The sequence below is a fragment of the Protopterus annectens genome, chromosome 10.part0 (assembly GCF_019279795.1).
Source record: "Protopterus annectens isolate FY-2018-M chromosome 10.part0, PAN1.0, whole genome shotgun sequence".
NCBI classification, from domain to species: Eukaryota; Metazoa; Chordata; order Ceratodontiformes; family Protopteridae; genus Protopterus; species Protopterus annectens.
The window spans coordinates 1,452,899,548-1,452,921,370 of NC_056744.1; the positions used below are offsets into that span (position 1 = coordinate 1,452,899,548).

The 21,823-nt window shown below is 41.8% G+C and overlaps 1 protein-coding gene across 2 annotated transcripts in view; it reads left to right on the forward strand.

Annotated features, from left to right (window-relative positions):
• EPS15 (epidermal growth factor receptor pathway substrate 15) overlaps window positions 1–21,823 on the forward strand; it is a 2,462,763-nt gene that overhangs the window by 1,114,597 nt on the left and 1,326,343 nt on the right. For both annotated transcript variants that reach the window (XM_044086083.1, XM_044086082.1), the window contains exon 10: window positions 5,831–5,976. In XM_044086083.1, the coding sequence (XP_043942018.1) occupies window positions 5,831–5,976 (146 nt within the window). The remainder of the gene's footprint in view (window positions 1–5,830; window positions 5,977–21,823) is intronic.

A 21,823-nucleotide genomic window follows, 5' to 3' on the forward strand; every position in this document is an offset into this window, starting at 1 on the left:
TAGCCAAAATCTAGCTCTGTTCTTGCTCAACGCCAGGATAAACTGTATCCCTAAATGTGAACAAGTACCTTTTATTACCTTACACTGCACACAGTCTTACTCTCCATTCTTCACTAACCTCCTTGTTGTGTCTTTCAGCTTTTCCCGGTTTGGTGTCGCCACATTGGAACTCCGGTCCGCTAATGATTGACAGTAGATTTTTACGTGCCGAGTTGCCAGCCCTGACGCACAACCTTCAACAAAGGTACCCCCATTCACGCATGCCTCCACACAGTAGACGCTCTAGCTGAGAATCGAACAGGACAATGTCTTACTGTGAGGCAACAACTCTACCGCAGCACCACCACCGCCTTACTTCTATCAATTCCTCTCCCCTGGCTTTCTCTCTAAATATGCCATAAGCCTGCTTTTCTCTCACTGCATATTGCAGTTCCTATTTATATTATACTAACATATATTTAATTTCTCTATAAACTGGTTAAAATGTCTCTAAATATTAAACCATTGTCATGTAACTGATATCTGTTCTTAACCAATGTTTCATATTGTGTCTAATTTGGTGTAATTATGTAAATTGTATATCTTTTTGTATTATTTTTGAAGTTTATAAAATTATTGTTCTTGAAATGGTTTTGTAATACTTCGGAGCTTTTCTCCCCGACCCTCTGCTGAAAATGTGGTTCTACCCAGTCAGACTTTCCCAGTAAACAAAAGTCAGCAAGTTAGAAAAAAATAAAAATAAAATAAAGTAGAACAGGTAATGCAGGGTTAAGATTGGAGACCCATTCATAATTCTTTGTAGTGCATGGAGCTTCATCTGCTCCATGTATTATTAGCTACAAAAAAAAACACAAAATGTTTTGCCGGCTTTTAATGTACTGCCAAGACAGTGTAATGTGTTACATTGGAGAAAGAAAGTCAGAGGCAGATTACTAGGTCCCGACAACAAGCAGAAAGAAAGCTGTTTTTAATTCTACTGCTGTACTGACAGGTTTTACTGTTTAGGGCAGTACATAATCTTAACCCTTTAAACAGGGGTGCTTAACAGTTGTTAAGATAGTTTACCTTTTTCACAATAATCACTACACTCCATGCACTACAAAAGAATTGTGATCAGAGACACCATCATAACTGTTTGTTAATGTGCTCACAAAATGGATTCTGGTGTCAAACCTTAGTTGTTAGGTCCTAGAGTGGTGGATGTTTCTCACCACCTTTCTAGTGGACCTTCTCTTTTTGAAGCACAATTAATTACAGATTCTTGACTTCATTGGTTGGTTGTCACTGATGCTACCATACTTTGCATGAAGTGTAGCTCCTCTTGAGGAGGGAGTTTGCATCATACTGTTGGAGCTGGGGTAGTGCTCCTATCTTTAAAGACCTAGGAGGAGAACTTACTTCCATGGCTTCTCTTCATCCAGTCAACAACCATTCTGTTATGTATTAACTAAAGAAACAAAGGAGAACAAGGTTATATACAGTCTTTATAGGTTCATAGGTAGGTACTAGGCTATTGGCCCTAGGGCATATATAAGCCTAGCCAAAAATGTACCCTGGCTTTCGCCACCCAAGAAAATAATTTTCCTGTGCCCCTGTCGAGCAGAGCCACAGAAGTGATCCCCAGGGTGAATTTCCTATTTCCCATCCAGTCATCAAGATTTTTCTTGGAGTGCTAATGAGGAACTAATGAGGAGCTCTATTTGACATAGATAGGTAGTCTGTTCGAGAGTATGGGAAGTCTCTGGGACAGGAATCTATCCCTCCAGCATGTTCTGTTTATTGTAGTGACAAGGTTTAGGTCCCTAGAGCGTGTAGCTCAGAGGGATTGGGATTTCTTTAAGTGGAGCATGTCCAACAGCTCTGGGTTTGACATAGCTTTGTATGTTAGGCAGAAATCGCCTCTGAGTAGGCAATATGCAACGGAGTTTTTTGAGACGGTCTGCGTAGGGCATCTGTTTGAGGCCAGTAATCCTCTTTGTGAGGTATTTCTGTGGCCTTTCCAGTTGTTGTAGATGCCTTGTGAGGTACATACCAAAAGGGGCATTGTACTCTATAATGGGTCTAATGAGTGATGAGTAGATGGGAACAATGACCTCTTTTTTTCTGGATGAGAAACCTTTTGTGATGAGGTGAGCCACATAGAAGGATTTCCTGACCACTGTGGCGATGTGATTATCAAAGGAGAGACTACTGTCCACCTATGTCCCAAGGTCTCTATGTGGTAGTTCATGGGTACAGAGTTTTTATCAAAGGAGATGACAGTACACTTTTTGGCATTGAGCTTCAGGCCATGGCTTTGACACCAGGCATCTGTCTCAGTGAGGCCCTTTTGTAGTCTGTCCACATCGTTAGGAGTTTCGATTATGGCTCCTAGTTTGCAGTCATCTGCAAACTTTGTTAGCCAAAGACCTTCTGTGTTAGCCTGTACTTCAGAGAAGTAGATACCAAACAGGAGAGGACCCAAGACTGAACCCTGTGGTACTCCACTTGTCACTGGTCTGAAGTCAGATTTGGAGTCTTGCTACTTTCACAGTGTGGGTTCTGTCCGTGAGCTAGTTGGCAACCCATCTTGTAACATAGGGATTTATACCTAGTTTAGTGAGCTTATCTATAATTCCAGAGTGGGGGGATGGTGTCGAAAGCCTTGGCGAGATCTAGATAGGCTGTGTGAATCACCTTACCCTCATCTATGGCTTTGGTGACTGCTTCAAAGAAGTCAGTCAGGTTTAGGAGACATGATCTGCCTTTTACAAATCCGAATTGGGTAGGGTCCAGAGTTTGGAGATTACCAATGTCTTTGTTTGAGTTCCATGATGATACGATCCATGGCCTTGCAGACCAGGCTCATCAGGCTAATGGGGCGGTAGTTCCCAGGGACCGTCGTGGCTCCCCCTTTGTGGAGTGGGATAACCATGGTGCGCCATTCAGTGGGCACAAAGCCTGAGGTGAGGCTATGATTGAACATGGTACTTAGGTAGGGTGCCAGTTCATTCTGTAGTTCATGTAGAACGCAGCCGGGGATATTGTCAGGTCCCATGGATGCTGTGTTCTTGGCTTTGGAGAGTGTGTCTTTTACCTGTGCAGCTGTGATTACAGGAACTTTGCATTCTTCCGGTATAGAGATGGGCCCTCTAGGGGGGGACCCCTCCTTTATAGGGAGGAGATGTTTGTGAGTGGACCATAGGCAGGGATCGCACTTTCTTACCTGTTCATCTCTGGGAGGTGAACAAGTTGGCATGAATTCTGTGCATTATCTTCAGTCTTTCTGTACCTTTGGCTTTAGAGACTACCCTTTGTGAAGATCTTTTGGAGGTGGAACCGATGCAGTTTGCCACTCTAGAGAATGTGGTCCTTTCTTCTTCAGCTCAACTTAACTCATCAGAGTAAGGAGGAGATTGTGATGGATACATTCACTGTCCTAACTCACAGAAAGCTCCTGTAATCATTCTGTAAATCCTCCTCTGGATCCACACCTCATCACAGAGCTCACGGAAAAAAAATCAGTTCTTGTTGCACCATGGTGGCTGAAAATGGTCTCTTTTTAGGTACTCACTTCTTGTCAGTACAGAAATTTCTTTTAGCATAAGCTGAGGATGTCTTCCTAAATGTTTGTAGTAACAACTCATTCCATTTCAGGGGCTAGTTCCTGTTGTAGACCCCTTGGACCTGTGGACTTGCCACTTTTAATCTTGGAGTTTATTGAAGCTGCTAGGAATCTTTTCACTAGTACGACCTTTGCCTCCAAGTGGAAATACTTCTGAGTTTCCATTGAGCGGTACCCTGTAACACCCCTTTCAGTTAATTTGTAAGTAGTTTTGGATTAATCACTTGTGTGATCTGTACATTAGTTATTTTTTATGGTCACAGTGCAGGTGTCTGTTTGTCTTCATCATGGCCTTTTGGGAGATAGGATAGTGGTAACCACTAACTGGTAAAGCAGTTCCTGAAAGGAGTTCCATACTTCCATTTTCCTTTGAAGACTCTGTGTTCATAGATCTGCACTTCTTGGCTGTTAAACTGTCCTTCCATCATTTGAGCTTGTAAATTAGAGGCATTGAATTTCATTTCTTGATAAATGATTTTTATGGTTGTTATCTGTTTGTACAGGATCTTAGAGCTCTGGGCATGTATGGCTCAGCAACCATATTTTGTGTTTCCCAGGATAAGTGTTGCTCCACATGAACCCATTTATCCTTCTTAAGGGTTTGTTGTCAGTGAGCTAGTTTATTAATATCTTGGTTTTCTTTGTGGGGGCAGAAACTAGGGACAGAGGGCCTTTCTTATTCCGGATGCTCACCTGTAGCTTTGCTGTCAGGTCTACAGGTTTAGAAAGATGGCTTCATCTCTTGCACTCTAAGGGAGGAAAGGGACTGGACTTGCTTATTTGCAAGATGGCACTTTCTAAGTAGATTGACACCCACATTTTACCATTAGGTATAACTTGACAAATGATGTGTTAAAAGCTCATGATGTTAGAGATGTGGTTGCCTCCACTGCTTGCTTCCAAAAATGTCTTTATTGCAGTCATCTGTGGTGTTTCTATTTGGTTGTCAGTGCACACATGTTTATCAGATAGTGTTATTTTCATATTAGCTGTGGAAGTCGGGTTATTTTTGAGGAAGTTAGTACAGCTATTTGGACTGTGACCTTGTGCAGTTCTGTAGCTCCTTCTGCCCATGGTGGACTCCCCAAGTGATTGAATTATGATTGGTAGCGAATATATAAGCTGATAGGGGATCATTTAAAAATGTCATCTCTTATATCAACTAGTACATTGACAGTGTATTTTTTAAGTGATAATTTAATAAAGCTGTTTAAGACCTAGGCAAACATACATTAAAAAAAAAAATTAACATTTTTTCCATGTCAATACAATATACATCACATATATTGTCTTTGCTGCTATCATCAGTCAAATATTACAAAATATTACTGAATTTCTAGTTTCCCGTAAACCTTACTCCTCCTCCTGAACATTATTATGCATGTATTGTTCCACTATTTCCATTTACTTCTATGTAATTTGTTCCTTCCCTTTTCTAAAGGTTCCTCTTCCAGCTCTTTATCTCTTTTATAATATTCACTACCTCAAATACAGTTGGTGTAGACTTTGATTTCCATTTTCTAGTAATTGCTTTTTTGGAAACCAATAGAATTAACCTTAAAGAAGCATTTATTATAAGCAATACAGATCCTATATCCCAGCTCAAAAGAGTAATTTCAGTACTTACAGCCATTTGCTCACCCAGTATTTCTGACAGAGTACTCTGTAGGGAATTTTTTAAATCTACCAACTCATTACACTCCTAAAATATGTTCCCAGTAACCTCTTTCTTCTCCAGCACACCTCTAATATGTGCTGTCTACCTGAGGAAAAATTATTTGAAGTCTGCTTGGGGTATAAAAATACACCAGGCAGAGATCGTAAACCTTCTGGACTTGGTTGCATACTTGGGAGCCATACATGTATCTTCCTATTGTTATAGTTATCATGCAGTATTTTATATGCCCTAATTATCCCTTTTTAACAGTTGCTTCTGTTATAGTCAACTGAAAATTCTACCAGAGCAGGTCTTTTACATAAAACTTCCCTATCCCTTTCTCTGCCTGTACTCATGAGATCAAACCCTTTTAGGGAATGTAGTCTCTAGCCTGCAATCCAAATGTCTTCTTGGCCTCATCCCACTCATTTACCTTTCCTGATTGAGTTGTTTGCTCCCAATATCTTGTTCCTTTGCTAGGTTTCTCTACTGTGACAGTGCATATGTTATTTTCAAATTAGAAGTCTTATTATATCCATCTAATTTGTTTTATTTTGTTTGTTTTTTAGTGGGTTGTGTCACCAGCAGAAAAAGTAGAATATGATAAGATTTTCCTGACGGCTGACAAAGACATGGATGGATTTGTTTCTGGAATAGAGGTCAGGGATATCTTCATAAATACGGGATTGCCTTCATCTACACTAGCACATATATGGTGAGGCATGTGTTTCTTTTTTTATTTTAACAGTGCACAAGATGAAATTAGAGAGGTGTGTACATTTAAGCTGATATACAATTAATTTGAAATGAGTTTGAAATGCATAGCTGCAGTTTCCATAGCAACTGTGAAAAACAAACTCTTAGAGATTGGAGTAACCTCTTTACCATGTACAATACCATATTATGCAATTTTGATGCAGAAAGTTTATTTTTGAATTTACTTTGGTTGATGAGCACTGCCTATTGAATATTTTCTTGAAGTTGGAAATTGTCATGACATTAAAAATTGAACTTGCATTTCCTTGGTACGTAGATTAGTGTATAAGGTGCTGTATTTCCATGCTAACTGCACCAACAAGAGAGTCCCTTATCCTAGTAAGACTAATTGTCAGCTATAGCTCAAAGGTGGGGGAAGCACTATCCATTGAAAATGAATATATGTGATTTATTAGGAAGCTGTAATGTAAATAGCTGCTCTTCTGAAGAACTGTTATGTTGTTGCTGCATACGCTGTATGTTTTGATGGTGTGCATAAATCATTGCCATTACTTGCATTGGCATACTTTTGTTGGTGTGGACTTTCATTTCCAAAAAGACATTGGAGGTAAGACATAGGTAAAAACATAAGTTTTTTTTTTCCTGTAATCCAAAAAGTAAAATAGCCCATTTAGTTTTGCAGTTCCAAGATAAAGCAAACAGTGGCATTACTGGATGTCAATGCCACTCCTATGGTGGTGGGCTACTATGGGAAAGACTGCTCTGCCCACCACCATGAAATCAACTGTGGGAATGTGTCCCAAGGGAGCACCCTTCTCTCCCATGACAAGTATGCCTATACTTCCTGCCTGTGCAGTCAAATGCTTGAGCTACTGTTCATACCTGGGCTGTAGTCTAGGCTTTATCCCTTTACACCATTGGAACAAGCTAGGAGTAATTCATTTTGCTGTTGCCTTCTTTGGTGCCTGTTTCCTCCCTAAAGTCACATGGTTGATCCTTCTAATATCCTACCTCCCTATTCCTGTTCTTTGAATCTACAACAGGTACGTCATTGCAGGCTGTAAAGAAGCTGGTTTATGATATTTTAAGTTGTGTGGATTATTTGCAAGTAAATTTGCAAGTTTGTTTGCAGTTGAGCTGTGTCTGTGTTTCTTGGTTGTATTTGAAGATCTAATAGTGAGAATCATCCTTGATGAATCCTTCGGTTTACTTCATCTTGTCCATTAAGCCATGTTTGGGAAAAAAGTCTTTGATAAGCATGCATTTAAAGACATCTGCTTGCTCATTCTGATGCACATTATGGAGTGATTTTCCTGATGCATAAACATGCTTGTCATCTGAGCCCAAGTAGATCTTTTTGCTGCTTGTGCAGTATACCATATCAGTCCTTTTTCTTTCACTTGTAGAGTTTAAATGTATATTAAAAAAACAAACAAAAAAACAGTATTATCCATTTGGGTTTTGTGGTCTTCTGCCAGTTCTAATTTATCAGTATTATCCATTTGCCCAAATGGCAAATCAGGGCCTGCACCATCATTGCCGTTATTGTCATAGGAGGAGCAAAGCATTATGAAATAGTATCATATTTGATCTTTTCACTCCTAGACATCAGGAAAAGCTTTTAGCTTTACTGATGACTGAAAAGATACTAGCTTTGTACTTTTTGTTTGAGACTTGCAGGAGAGTCCATCATTCAGCCTCAGGTATAGGTTGGAGCATCAGTACAGGGACATGTCCTTGGAGAGTAGACTGAGGTCTGTCTGTTCTGCGGATATGTTCTGTATCAGACCAGCCTTCTGGTCTTTACAGATGCTGAGTTTATCCTTTGTTAACAGTGACTTGAACTTGTTCCATTCTTCCACTTTGGTGAAAAGTAGTGAGACTGTTAGAAGTGCACCCCATTTCCCACCTTGAAGTGTGTCTCTCCTCGGGGGATACACCACTTATCCCCTTTGTGAAGAAACTGAAAACACTGTCATCTGTGTTAGCATGTCTGGCAGGAAATTTGTACATATTTTCAGATTAAATTGTATTGCATGCCAGCATGCCTAATTGTGAAAATGTAAATAAGTTTTGAAGTGGTGTCCCTGTTTAAACAGAATACTTAAAGAATCTGTCAATGCTTTGATACACTAACTGCGCATGTTTGAGAGGGACGTTCTAAATTTCAGACTGTGGAGAATCAGCTGAGCAGTGAGTGATGTCATTGTAATGTTCTCTGGTTGCCAGGAGATTGTTTAAACAGCTGATTGACAGAAAAGTAATCTTTTTTTACAGCTGATTGTTATATTTTGAAATTAGACAGTTGATAAACTGCACAGCTTCACAGTCTCAAGTACTGAGCAGTCAGTTGAAACCAAGAAAAGAGAACTCACCAAAAAAACTGTAAGCTTGTCTTGGCCTTGCTATTATATCTTTAGACTAGATCAGGGACAGTATTTATTTAGTTAGATCAGGAAAGTTTAGTTATTAGAGTATTTTTCTTTAATGGATTCCTGTGCTGCAGTTTGATTTACATTTCTGGTGATTGAATTCAAATATTTATTGAGAGTTATTGATTTTCAGTTTTGTAATAATTTTACTTACTATTAAATGTTTTTCATTATTTTACAGTGTGGCTGCAAACTAGTGTTTTTTCTTTAGAGATTTGTGTGTACTTTTACCTGTTTGATACTCCCCAGGTCATCCCGAGGCCTGGCTGTTCTGGTCATAGCTGTCATTTATTTTCATAGTTGGACACCCCTTTTGAAGGGCATGAAGACCCTCTGTTTGATGCCAGTGTTTCTGTATTTATTTTGGGAAAGACACAGCTGGAAGTCTGTGTCAGGCTTTCTCAGAAGTGTCTGGATGCGTGAGATTTTGAATGCGAGTGTATTTGAGGTCTTAAACTGGGACACTTTGCTCTGAAGTGTGTAATAAGAAAATACATTTGGGTGGACAGAGGTATATAGTCCAGCCCCAGAAAAATAGAGCGTGTTCCTTTTGTGCTCTTGGGGGAAAATTGTGAAGTATTACTTTTGTTTATGTGACAGTCTCCTATTGGAGTCAGTAGTGAGGATTGAAGCTCCTTAGTTACTGACCCAGGATAATAAGGGGCGTCATTTAATTGTCTGTAGTCTGGTGGGATACAGCCAGATGTCACATTAATTATTGCCAGTGGTGTGAGATTTTTAATTGAATTCCAGTAGACTGTGAGTAGTTGTCATTAAGGTGTGCACTCTTGACCGCCACAAGGTAGACATTCAGAATTTCAATCCACCACAGTTTTATTTATTTTTTAGTTAGTCATGGATAGCGGGCAAGGAAGTCAGCAGAAGATTTTAGCAAGCTGACAAAAATCCAGTTGGCTAAGGAGTGTGAAGCCAGAGGATTGGGTATATACCATCCTGACCAAGGAAGCGATGATTTTAGTCTTGGTTGCAGCCGTAGCTCAGACCAGCCATTCAGAGGATATCCAGTTTGCTGCTGGTGATGTGCAGCCTGCTGAGACAAGACGGTCCACATTTTCTTCAGAGGACCTGAGAATCCGTCTAGAGTTAAGGAAATTAGAACTGGAGGCAAACGTCTTGAATTGGAATCAGCAGAGAAACTGCACCTGGAGACGCAGTGTCTGGAGGCTGAAGAAAGGGAGCAAATGCAATGTCTGGAGGCTGAGTAGAAACAACGTCAATATGAATTGGAAATCAAACAGATGGAGACTGAAGAGATACTGAGGTGTTTATAAGCAGAGGACAATGAGAAACGGCACCGGCATGAAATGCAGCTTCAAACCCTTTGAGAGGGTCATGGAGGTAATGGGAAGGGAACCGGACCCCAGAAACTGAAAATGTTAGTAAACGTTTTCCTCAATACAAGGTTGAGGATGACTTTGATAGTTTTATTCATATTTTTGAGAAGGTATGTAGACAATATGATATTGACTGTGAGCTCTGGGTTCGGCTTCTGACTCCCTTACTTTATGGTAAAGCTATTCAGGTTTTAGCCAAGTTAAATATTGTAAATTGTTTGAATTATGAAAAAGTGAAGTGTTGCTTGCTTGACTGTTTCAAACTTACACCTGAAGCTTATAGGAAAAAGTTTTGTGAACACAGACGCAAGGCATATGAATGTGTACATGATTATATTGCTGACTTAAGTACTTACTTTCACAGATGAGTGAGTGGGTGTCAGGTCACCACTTTTGAGGGACTGGCAAACCTTTTGGTGAGGGAACAAGCCCTCAGTACTTTGCCTGATGACACGAGAGTCTGGTTAGTAGACCATGAGTGCAGCTCTGCAGAAGAGATTGGGAGAAAAGGGGATCTGTACTTGGCAAGAAGAGCACCACTGCATAGAAGAGGAATACTTAGTGCTGTACATGGACATAAGGGCGCCCATGGGGGGCAGTCTGAACAACTCCAACAGAGTACACCAGTAATGGGGGGAAACTACTAATCCAAGTGCACGGTTAGGATTAGATGTTTCAAGTGTAACTAGAGGGGACACACAGCAGTCAAATGTCCATCAATGCAAGATGAGAAACAAAGGTGATGGAGCCAGCAAGTGCTGATGACAAACTGCCAGTGGTAAGTTGTTTAGAAACAACTAGGGTGTCAAATTATCACCGAAAGTTATATCCAGTTTTAGTAGATGGTAAACAGGTAACTGGTAAGAGGGACACAGCTTCTGATATGACTAGTGTGTGAGACCTGCAGTGGTTAGAGAAGAGCAGTACTTGCTTGAGCTGTTCACTCCAGTCAGAGTGTTGGGAGGGACCCCGTTCCCAAATACAATTGACTAGGCTTCATCTTGACTGAGATGATGGAAGAGGAAGCAAGCAAGTAGGTGTGTTTGAGGATATACCTGCAGATATCCTGATAGGGAATGACTTTGATGATCCAGTACCTTGAGTACATGCAGTGACACGCAGTCAGGCTTGGAGAAAGGCATGTAGGTCCAGTAGTCTGGGAGAGACCCAGGAAGATCTCATACTTGAAGCTGGGACTGGCGTGGTGGCTGTTTCAGAGAAGGTGCTATCTGGTAGCACCAAGTCTGAATGTGAGCCACAGCTGCTGGTGGATACTGATGTTCCCTTGGACATGGAGTTTGCAAGGACGGAAGTGAGTGATGGTATCCAGAGTGACAGAGAGGCACATCTGTCGGAAGTGACCAGGCTTCCTGCTGAAGGAGAACTGGGGAAGGTCACGAAGGTATACTTGAGACAGGCATAACTTGTGTATCCTATGTTGCAAAGCTTGAGGGACATGGCTAAGGAGGCAGATGAGGCCTCAGTAAGAGGGATGTCTGTATACTGGAACAAAGGTTTGGTGTATAGAGAATGGACTCCTGGAGGTGGGCAAGAAAGAGAAGTGATCCGGCAGTTGGTAGTGCCTAGAGCTTGCCGTCTGCCACTCTTAGCTATAGCGCATGACATTCCTTTCTCGCAACATATGGGCATATGGCATACTAAGAGATGTATAATGCAAAATTTCTATTGGCCTGGGATTGTGAGGGATGTCTAGGATATTGTACGACTTGTGAACAGTGCCAGAAAGTTGGTAAAGCAGGGGACAAGGCTAAGGCTCTTTTAATGCCTTTGCCTATTATCGAAGAGCCATTTCAGAGAATGGCCTTAGATATTGTGGGACCCCTGAGTACTTTAAGCTCTACAGGAAAGAAGTACATTTTGGTGGTAGACTATGCTACCAGATATCCTGAGGCAGTGGCTCTGTCATCTGTTGAAGCAGAGAATGTGTCGAATGCTTTGATAAACATCTTCAGTAGAGTAGGTTTTCCACACAAAATACTGACTGACCGAGGTGCCAGCTTCATGTCGACCTGCTGACTTGTCTGTGGAATCATTGTGGGGTGAAACATCTAAAGACCACCCCCTGCCATTCCCAGAGTAATGGTCTTGTGGAGAGGTTAACTCTACATTGAAGATTATGCTATGGCATTTGCAGACCAGTTCTAAAGGGAGTGAGACAAGTATTTGCCCCATCTGTTATTTGCATAGGGAAGTACCGCAGGAATCTACAGATTTTTCACCCTTTGAGTTGTTAATAGGGTGAGGGGGCCTTTAGATTTAATTTGGGATGAGCAGGAATGTGAGAGAATCTCACAAAGATTCTGTTGTGGCTTATGTTCTCAACTTTCTAACAAGACTTAAGGAGCTTATGGGTTTAGCTCAAGAGAACCTAGCAGTGGATCAACAACAAAAGAAGGTGTAGTATGACAGGAATGCTGAGGCCTGAGAGGGACAGAAGGCGATGGTATTTGTTCTGTTAGACATAAGTTGCAAACAGCTTGGGAGGAACCCTTTGAGATGGTGAGGAAAATCAATGATGTGAACTACAAGGTAAATTTGGTAGGTAGGAGGCAAGGGCACAAAATGTACCAGACAGGGAGACCCTAGTATTGAGCATCTGTAGTGGATGGCAGGAAGAGTCTGAATGGGATATCGTAACCAATCTTTTGGGTGAGGCTGTGATTGACACCTCTGTGGAAGAGATTAACATATCACCAAAGCTCATGCCTAATCAAGTCTGAGAGATAAAAACGGTATTGCAGGAATTTGGGAATATGTTCACAGGGAAATCTGGGTGTACTGACTTGGTGCAGCACCATGTGGACGCAGGACTCCAAAAACCTATTAAGCAGGTTCCTTGTAGAATACCTGAGTGAGTGAAACAAACTCTGAAAGAAGAAGAAATAAGGGAAAAGCTAGAACTGAGGATAATTCAAGAGTCTAACAGTCTCTTGGGCTTCTCCACTAGTGCTAGTGCCAAAGAAGGATGGTATGAGGTGGAGTCTAGGATTGCAAGCCTACGATATGACCATACAACATCACAGTGGGTTTTATAATGCCAGTGCGGATGGATTGTCGAGGAGAGGAGTGGATTAATATTCCCAGGTAGACCCTTATGCTTGAGTCATGGGTGGGGGGGATGTGAAGAAACTGAAAACACTGTCATCTGTGTTACCATGTCTGGCAGGAGATTTGTACATGTTCTCAGATTAAATTGTATTATATGCCAGCATGCCTAATTCTGAAAATTTAAATATGTTTTGAAATGTTGAGTGTTTCCCTGTTTAAACAGAATGCTTAAAGAATCTGTCACTGCTTTGATACACTTCTAAATGTGCATGTTTGAGAGGGACATTCTAAAGTTCAAACTGTGAAGAATCAGCTGCTCACTGAGTGATGTTATTGGAATGTTCCCTGGTTTCCAGGATATTAAACAGCTGATTGACAGAAAAAGAATATTTCTTACAGCTGACGGTTATATTTTGAAATTAGACAGCTGAGACTGCTGAAGACAGTTGAGACTGTGAAGCTGTGCAGTTTGTCAAGTTCTGAGCAGTCAGTAGACACCAAGAAAAGAGAGCTCACCAAGGAAGACTGTAAGCTTGCCTTGGCCTTGCTATTATATCATAGAGTAGATCAGGGGACCATATTTCTTTAGTTAGATAAGGAAAGTTTAGTTATTGAGTTAGAGTTTTTCTTGAATAATGGATTCCTGTCCTGCAGTTTGATTTACAATTCTGGTGACTGAATTCTAATTTCTGTTGAGAGTTATTGATTTTCAATTTTGTAATAATTTTTGCTTAATATTAAATGTTTTTCATTATTTTACATTGTGGCTGCCAACCAGTATTTTTCTTTAGAGATTGGAGAATGCTTCTACCTGTTTGATACTCCCTAGGTCACGCAAAGGCCTGGCTGTTCCGGTCATGGTTGTCATTTATTTTGATAATTAGTTATCATAATTGGTCACCCTGTTTGTAGGGCATGAAGATTCTCTGATTAGTGGCAGTGTTTATGTATTTATTTTGGGAAAGACACAGCTGGAAATCTCTGTCAGGCTTTCTCAGAAGTGTTTGTATAAGTGAGATTTTCAGTGTGAGTGTATCAAAGATCTTAAACTAGGACACTTTGCCCTGAAGTGTATAATAAAATAATACATTTGGGTGGACAGAGGTATATAGTCCAGTCCCAGAGAAATAGAGCATGTTCCTTTTGTGCTCTTAAGGGGAAATTGTGAAATATTACTTTAGTTTATGTGACAGTCTCATATTGGAGTCAGTAGTGAGGATTGAAGCTCCTTAGTTACTGACCCAGGATAGTAAGGGAAGCCATTTAATTGTTGGCAGTCAGGTGATTTGTTAGTAAGCTAGAGTTGAAACCTCTTATAGTGATCCAAGGAAATGGTCTCTTGTATCACCTGATCCTGGTCCAATGTAATTTGAGACCAAGGACTTCCTTCCTCCCACCAGGCCTGTTTTGGCTGACTTCTGTTGGTGGAGGAGGATCTGTCATGTGCTGCTGCAGCATGATTTGTATGTCATGGTCTGGACTTCAAGGTATTTGATATCTGGGAGTAGGGCTTAACTTGTGGGTGTGGGAGTACACTTTTAATGAATGTGGTCTTTAGCTAGCTTCCAGCCTGGCCTTGGCCCTCTGCCCCACATGTGCAACCCTTAGCTGGCATGAAGTTATAAGCTGCATTCTTTTGCCCAACATGTAGCATACACTGTTTGCATACTTGTCATCATGACATTACGCATAAGCTCACTCCTTCTGATGGTGGAGTGTTGTTTTCCTTTTCATTGTGACTGATGTTACTAGTGGAGGAAGCCACAGAGCATTGTGTTAGAGATGAACAAGGTTCCTAGGTAAGTGCTGGGCTAGCTTGTCCTTGTGAGCCATTTTAAGCCTAACCAGTTTCCCTTTTTGTGCTTGAACTAACCAATCACATTTGGTGTCAGATTGGTCTTACCACATCCCATAGTCAGGAGCGGCCCTAGGTCAACTGGTGCCCTAGGCAAAAGGGTTTCATGGTGCCCCCCAACATATCACCTGGTGCCCCCATCCTGGTCTACCTACACCAAATAAATACTGGAAAAGTGCCCTACTAGACTGGTTCCCTAGGAGGCCGCCTAGTTGGCCTATGCCTAAGGCTGGCCATGCCCATAGTTGATAATTGCATACATTTTTGAGAATAACTGAGATCATACCATGGACAATTTGAGGGGATCCATGCATTGGCTAAATCATTTAGGATATGCCTCTGTCCATTAGTAGAACAGGAGGCAATTCTGTGGGGTAAGTTCCGTTTCTCATCGAAAGATCCAAGTTGCACTAGAATATGGACAAGGATGAGCTTTGTTTTTCATAGACGGGGAGTCTGTTCCAGAACACTGGTATTTTTGAGGTAAACCTGTCCCTCCAAACCATTCTGTCAGTATTGTAGAAAAGGTTTAGATCCCTACACAAAGTATTTCTTAAGCCATTTGACTTGTTGATATGCAGTAAATCCATCCATATTGGTTCGGAGGATGCCTTGTATGTCAGACACAGGTCTCCTCTTAGCATTCTGTAGGATACTGAGTATAGTGACAGGACTTTGAGTTGGTCCATGTAGGACACAGTGTTTAGATGCTCTAATCTTTAAGTAAGGCTTTTCTGTGGGTATTCCACTTGTTGCATGTGTCTAGACAGGTACATGTCAAAAGCGCATTATGCTCAGTGATTGACTTAATGAGGGCTGAGTAAAGCGGGGCAGTGAAATCCCTAACACTCCAAAGGTTTAGACAGTCGTGGTTTTAGATTGTGCAACTCTACAGTGTTCATGCTTAGGGTCCATCAACTGAAAATCTCATTTGTATAAGTTACAGTAAAAGTTAGCTTCGATGAATCCAGACAGAGACTTGTCTTCAGCTTTCTAAGTGGGCAAATAATGTCTGTTTTGACTTTGATTTTGTGTTTTTCAGGGCTTATGGCTGTGATGAGTGCCTCTGTAGGATGATGTGGCTCAGATTGTCTGCTGTTAATGAATAAGTCAGGAATAAAATTGTGCACCTCCATGTTTTTGGGAAATGTTTAGCCAGCCTTCTCTGGACTTGATTGATGGTCTGCTGAGGCGGAAACGGGCCTTCACCTCACTAGAAAGTGTCCATGATCATCGTCCTCTTTTGCAAGCCTGGCCAACTCAAAAAGAGAGAGTAGCTTCCTCATCATCCAAAGAAGGTTGTCATATGTCACATGTTTCTGCCCTTCTGTGATGCTCTTGTGCAACAAGAGGACAGTTCCATCAGTATTAAATTTGACTATAGTGTGGCCTGCTCAAGGGCACTGTTGGCAACACTGTGGGACTATATGATCTGGAAAAGAACTGCCTAAGTGCAGTTTGGGTTGCTTTTATAGACAGAGTGTTAGACATTCCCCAGCCTTGGTTGTTCTTATCCTTGGAGAGGATTCAGAAGATCATGGTTTTGGACGATCTAGCTGAAGGTTCAGTCTTCAACTTTGCATCTTCTTAGTTTGATAGTTTTTGTGGTTTTCATAGTGTCATTTCCCAGCTAAGGATGCATGTAGGCAGTGGCCTTTCTTTTGTGGTGCATCCCCCACCAAACATTTGTTGAGCATTTCCTTCCTGCAGCTGTCTCTCAAAGATTGTGACAGGTGATGTTTTGCTTGCTGGGTAGGGAACTCAAGTACAAAATAATATCTGCATATAAAGCTAACTTTTCTTGATTACCATACCACATGTATCCTTGCATTTGTGAATCCAGCATTTTTTTTGTCAGTGACTCTGAATGTAAAGCAAATTATAAAGGGAAAAGAGGACACCCTTGCCTGAATAGTTTATTCAAACATGGCCTGTTTAACAGGAAACCTCCCACCGTATTTCTTGTCTCCGACCCTTCATGCATACTTTTAATTAACTCTGTTATTCTGTTGAGGAATGGAAATGTCAAAAGTTCATATGTAGGTACTAGGCTATTGGCCCTAGGGCCTATATAAGCTTAGCCAAAAAGGTACCCTGGCTTTCGTCACCCAAGAAAATTATTTTCCTGTGCCCTTGTCAAGCAGAGCCACAGAGGTGATCCCCGGGGTGAATTTCCTGTTTCCTATCCAATCATCAAGATTTTTCTTGAAGAGTGCTAATGAGGAGTGTTTGATATAGATAGGTAGCTTGTTCCAGAGTATGGGAAGCCTCTGGGACAAGAATCTATTCCCCCAGCATGTTCTGTTTATTGTGATGACAAGGTTTAGGTCCCTAGAGCGTGTAGCTCGGAGGGATTGGGATTTCTTTAAGTGGAGCATGTCCAACAACTCTGGGTTTGACATAGCTTTGTATATTAGGCAGAGTTCGCCTCTCAGTAGGTGATATGCGACGGAGTAAAGCTGGAGTTTTTTGAGACGGTGTACATGTAGGGCATCTGTTTGAGGCCGGTAGTCCTCTTTGTGAGGTATTTCTGCGGCCTTTCCAGTTGTTGATGTCTTGTGAGGTACATACCAAAAGGGGCGTTGTAGTCTATAATGGGTCTAATGAGTGATGAGTAGAGGGGAACAATGACCTCTTTTTTCCTGGATGAGAAACCTTTTGTGATGAGGTGTGCCACGTAGAAGGATTTCCTGACTACTGTGGCGATGTGATTATCAAAGGAGAGACTAATGTCCACCAGTGTCCCAAGGTCTCTTATCACACTTTCGGTGTTAAGTAGACTACCACCTATGTGGTAGCTCATGGGTACAGAGTTTTTACAAAAGGGGATGATAATGCACTTTTTGGCATTGAGCTTGAGGCCATGGCTTTGACACCAGGCATCTGTCTCATTGAGGCCCTTTTGTAGGATGTCCACATCGTTAGGAGTTTCATTTATGGCTCCTAGTTTGCAGTCATCTACGAACGTCTTTAGCCAAAGATCTTCTGTGTTAGCCTGTACTTCAGAAAAGTAGATACCAAACTGGAGAGGACCCAGGACTGTACCTTGTGGTACTCCACTTGTCATTGGTCTGAAGTCGGATTTGGAGTCTGCTACTTTCGCAGTGTGGGTTCTGTCAGTAAGCCAGTTGGCAACCCATCTTGTGACATAGGGATTTATACCTAGTTTAGTGAGTTTATCTATAATTCCACAGTGGGGGATGGTGTCAAAAGCTTTGGCGAGATCTAGATAGGCTGTGTGAACCACCTTACCCTCGTCTACGGCTTTGGTGACTGCTTCAAAGAAGTCTATCAGATTTAGGAGACATGATCTGCCTTTTCCAAACCCGAACTGGGTGGGGTCTAGAGTTTAGTGATTGTCATTGTGTATAAGTTCCATGATGATACGTTCCATGGCCTTGCAGACCAGGCTTGTTAGGCTAATGGTGCGGTAGTTCCCAGGGGCCATGGTGGCTTCCCCTTTGTGGAGTGGGATAACAGTTGCTGTGTGCCATTCAGTGGGCACAAAGCCTGAGGTGAGGCTAGGATTGAACCTGGTGCTTAGGTAGGCTGCCAGTTAATTCTGTAGTTCATGTAGAATACAGCCTGGGATGTTGTCAAGTCCCATGGATGCTGTGTTCTTGGCTTTGGAGACTGTGGGTTTTACCTGTGCATCCGTGATTACAGGAAGTTTGCATTCTTCCAGTATAGAGGTAGACCCTTTAGGGGCTGAGAGGGGGTAAAGTTAGCACTGAATCTAACTGCCAGGATGTTGGCAGTATCAGTTGGAGCTGTATATTTAGTGCCATTGTGCTGTAACTCAGAGCAGATCTGAGTGTTGCCATTGAGATTCTTGACATAGCTGTAGAATGCTTTGTGGTTGTCTTTAGTGTCAGTGGTGATTTTGTTTTCTTAACTAGCTTTGGAGGATTTTTATGAGGGATCGCAGCTTCTTACTGAGGCTGACCATGCAGTTCCTCCAATCATGAGATTTTACTCTTTTTTTGCAACAGTTTCTTTCTTCTGTTGTAGAGTTTGTTTATGGCAGGGGACCACCAGATTGGCTTCCATTTTTTGGAGGATAGCATCTTGGTTTTCTTAGGGATAGCATGATCCATGCACTTGTGTACGTGCTTATAAAGTGCATTTGTGCAAGATTCAGCAGTCATACCTCTAATGTCTGTCTAATTGGGTGTCGTGAAGTTTGCCACTTCTGTCTTAAGAAGTAAGAAGTGTGAAGTTGGCTTTAGAGAAATTTTTAACGGTGGTTTCCCTAATGGGGGGTGGGGGTGGGATGTGGAGTTTAGGGTGATTAGCTTGTAGTCAGATCTGACCAACGAGGAATTGACCTCTGGTGTTGAACACCAGTCACCTATGTTGGTAATGACCAGGTCTAGGATATTGCTGCCCCTGGTGGGGGTGTGGATAAGTTGATCCAACGCGTTGGAATTTATGAATTCAAGAAAACGTTGCGCAAAAGATTTGGTACATGAGTAGTTTTCCCAGTTAATGGTGGGGTAGTTGAAATCACCAATTATGAGGGTGTTGGGTTGTACCCTAATATTTTCCAGTGTATCAAGAAATGAGGAGTGGGAATCCTGGGGCATGGTTGGGGATCTGTAGCAGGTTACAATTTGGATTGTTGTCTTGCCCAGAGCTTGTTTCACTTGGATAATCTCGGATGCATTAGGCTGAGCAACTAGCCTGGAGGTGTGGATATCCTTAATGAATATCGGTCCAGGTTAGCTGGCCAAAAGGTGTGGTATGAATTATAGCCTGGTAATGCAGGGGTGCTCTCTGGAGCCTTGAACCAGGTCTCTGTCACTGCACAGATGTCGAAGTTCTCCATTTTAAGGAGTGCCTCGAGTCGAGTGAATGCATTTTGAGGTTTAGACTTCTAGCATTACCCTCAGATTTTGCTTGCTTGTACCTGTTATGGTGGTGAATTTGTCATTGGAGCCTTGTCTAAAAAGGCACTGTAGGGGTGGCAAGGCCCTTAGCCAGTATCCGGAATCCCAAGGGCGACAGGTGCAGGCCATCTCTGGCAAAGCATCGTGGTCTGTTGATCGTGTCATCCCAGGCAGACAAATACTGGATCCCCTTAGAATGACACCAGAAGCTTAGCCAATTGTTGAAGTCAATCATTTTGTCCTTGTACTGTGGTATCATTCTGTGTGATGGCAGGATGCTGCTCAGGGCTAGGGCCATAACTGCCTGGGCTACAAGATCGGAGAGCTCCTCCATGTCTTTTTTCATGTAGTCCAGGGAGGTATGTCTCAGGTCATTCACACCAACATGGACAATGATGGAGTGACCTGAGTGCGTGCATTATGTGGTGGCTCTTGGCACCCGACAGGCAGCTGACAGTAACTTTCTCCTTGTTTAGTCTGGTGAGTGGAACATCAGTGTGCTTGACTATAGATTCACCTATGATTATAGTGTTGGGTACGTTGTTATGCCTTATGGGCTGTGGTTGATTGGCACACTTGAGTTTGTGGGCTGTGTGTCCTTTGGGTTGTGTTGGGGGGTGGAGGTTGCTTGCGTTTCTGCATTGCAGGTCACTGTTGCTTGAGCAGATTTTTATTGAGAGCCTCTGTAAATGTATGTTTTGTGTTTCTATGTGTCTGTTTTGGCGGTGTAGGTTTTGAGGGACTATGTGTTGAGTGTAGTGTGGTGCAAGTATTTACCTTCTTCTCTTGACTGTCTAGTCCATTCTTGGGTGAAGAGAGCTTTTCTTCCAGTTTGGCTATATAAGTGCATCTCTCACAGGTTGTAGTGTTGGGTGGCAGGAGGAGAGGGTTTTCTGTGTACATGAGCAATTGCTGCATTGCCCCAAGATGCCCAGATTCATCAGGTAGACAGGAGAAAACACTGGGAGCTGACCCTTAGACATGCCTGGATAGGTGCTTATTTATTAAGTACTAAAAACTGTTTAGCTCTAGACAAGTGAGGAAAGTTGAGTGCTGTAGTAATTTGTAGCTTATTTAGCCCTTATCAGTTCTGAGCAAGTGCTGACCTCAAAGAAACAGATTTGAGTGCTAAAACTTAAAAAAAAAGGCTAGTTCTAAGGGAAAATTTGAAGAGCAGACTTTATGGCGCGAGGAATAGTTTGACCCTAGCTAAGCGGCGATGCATAAAGTGTGTGTGTGTATATATATATATATATATATATATATATATATATATTTCTTTTTTTTTTTGTTAATATAACAGTAGCAAATGAGCAAACTGATTTAAACCAATTAACCAATAGAAAGCTAAAAACAGCCCCGTTTCGGCAGTCTTCGATCAGACATGTTCTAACTGCACACTCCTGCCACAAGGGTGCAGGGGAACCTTTTCCAAAGAAAGATGGTCTGGATTAGTGCTCAAGTTATACAACTAAAGCTAGATTAAGCAGGTCTGAATTTAGTCTATGCTACAGCAAACAAGGCGTACCAGTTTCAGAAAGAAATGGTTCAAATAAGCAGGCACAATAAGCCTTTAACCAGAAACTCCCACCTCAGAAGGGCAGAGTCTGTCCCCACCTCCCACAGTAGTGCAGACCACACCTTCTTAATGTACAATAACTGGCCCGAAGCCCAAGTGCTTAAATCAGAACTAATACAATTTTAGAATAACAGACGCTAAGCCTTCAATCAGCAACTTCCAACTTAGAAGGATGTAAGCTACCTGTCCTGCCACAACAGTGCAGACCACAAACCTTCTTAATGTAAAACAACTGGTTTGAAGCCCAAGTGCTTCAACCAACAGCTTAGAATAACAGTTACAATTTAATCAGGCTACTAACAAGCAGTAATAAATGCAGCAGAATAAATGCAATTAAATACTTTTAAGAACAAGCAGCAAAAGCAAAATAAAGTGGGAAGAAACACAAATACAGTGAATAAAGTGCAATTTTTTATATAACAATAGAAAACAAGCAAAAGAAAATGAGCAAACTGATTTAAACATATTACCCAATTAACCAGTAAAAAAGCTCAAAACTGAGCCCTGTTCCAGCAGTCTTCAATCAGACAAGTTCTAACTGCACACTCCTGCTACTAGGGTGCAGGGGAACCTTCTCCAAAAAGGATGGCCTGGATTAGTGCTCAAGTTATACAACCAAAGCTAGATTCAGGATGTCTGAATCTAGTCTATGCGACAGCAAACAAG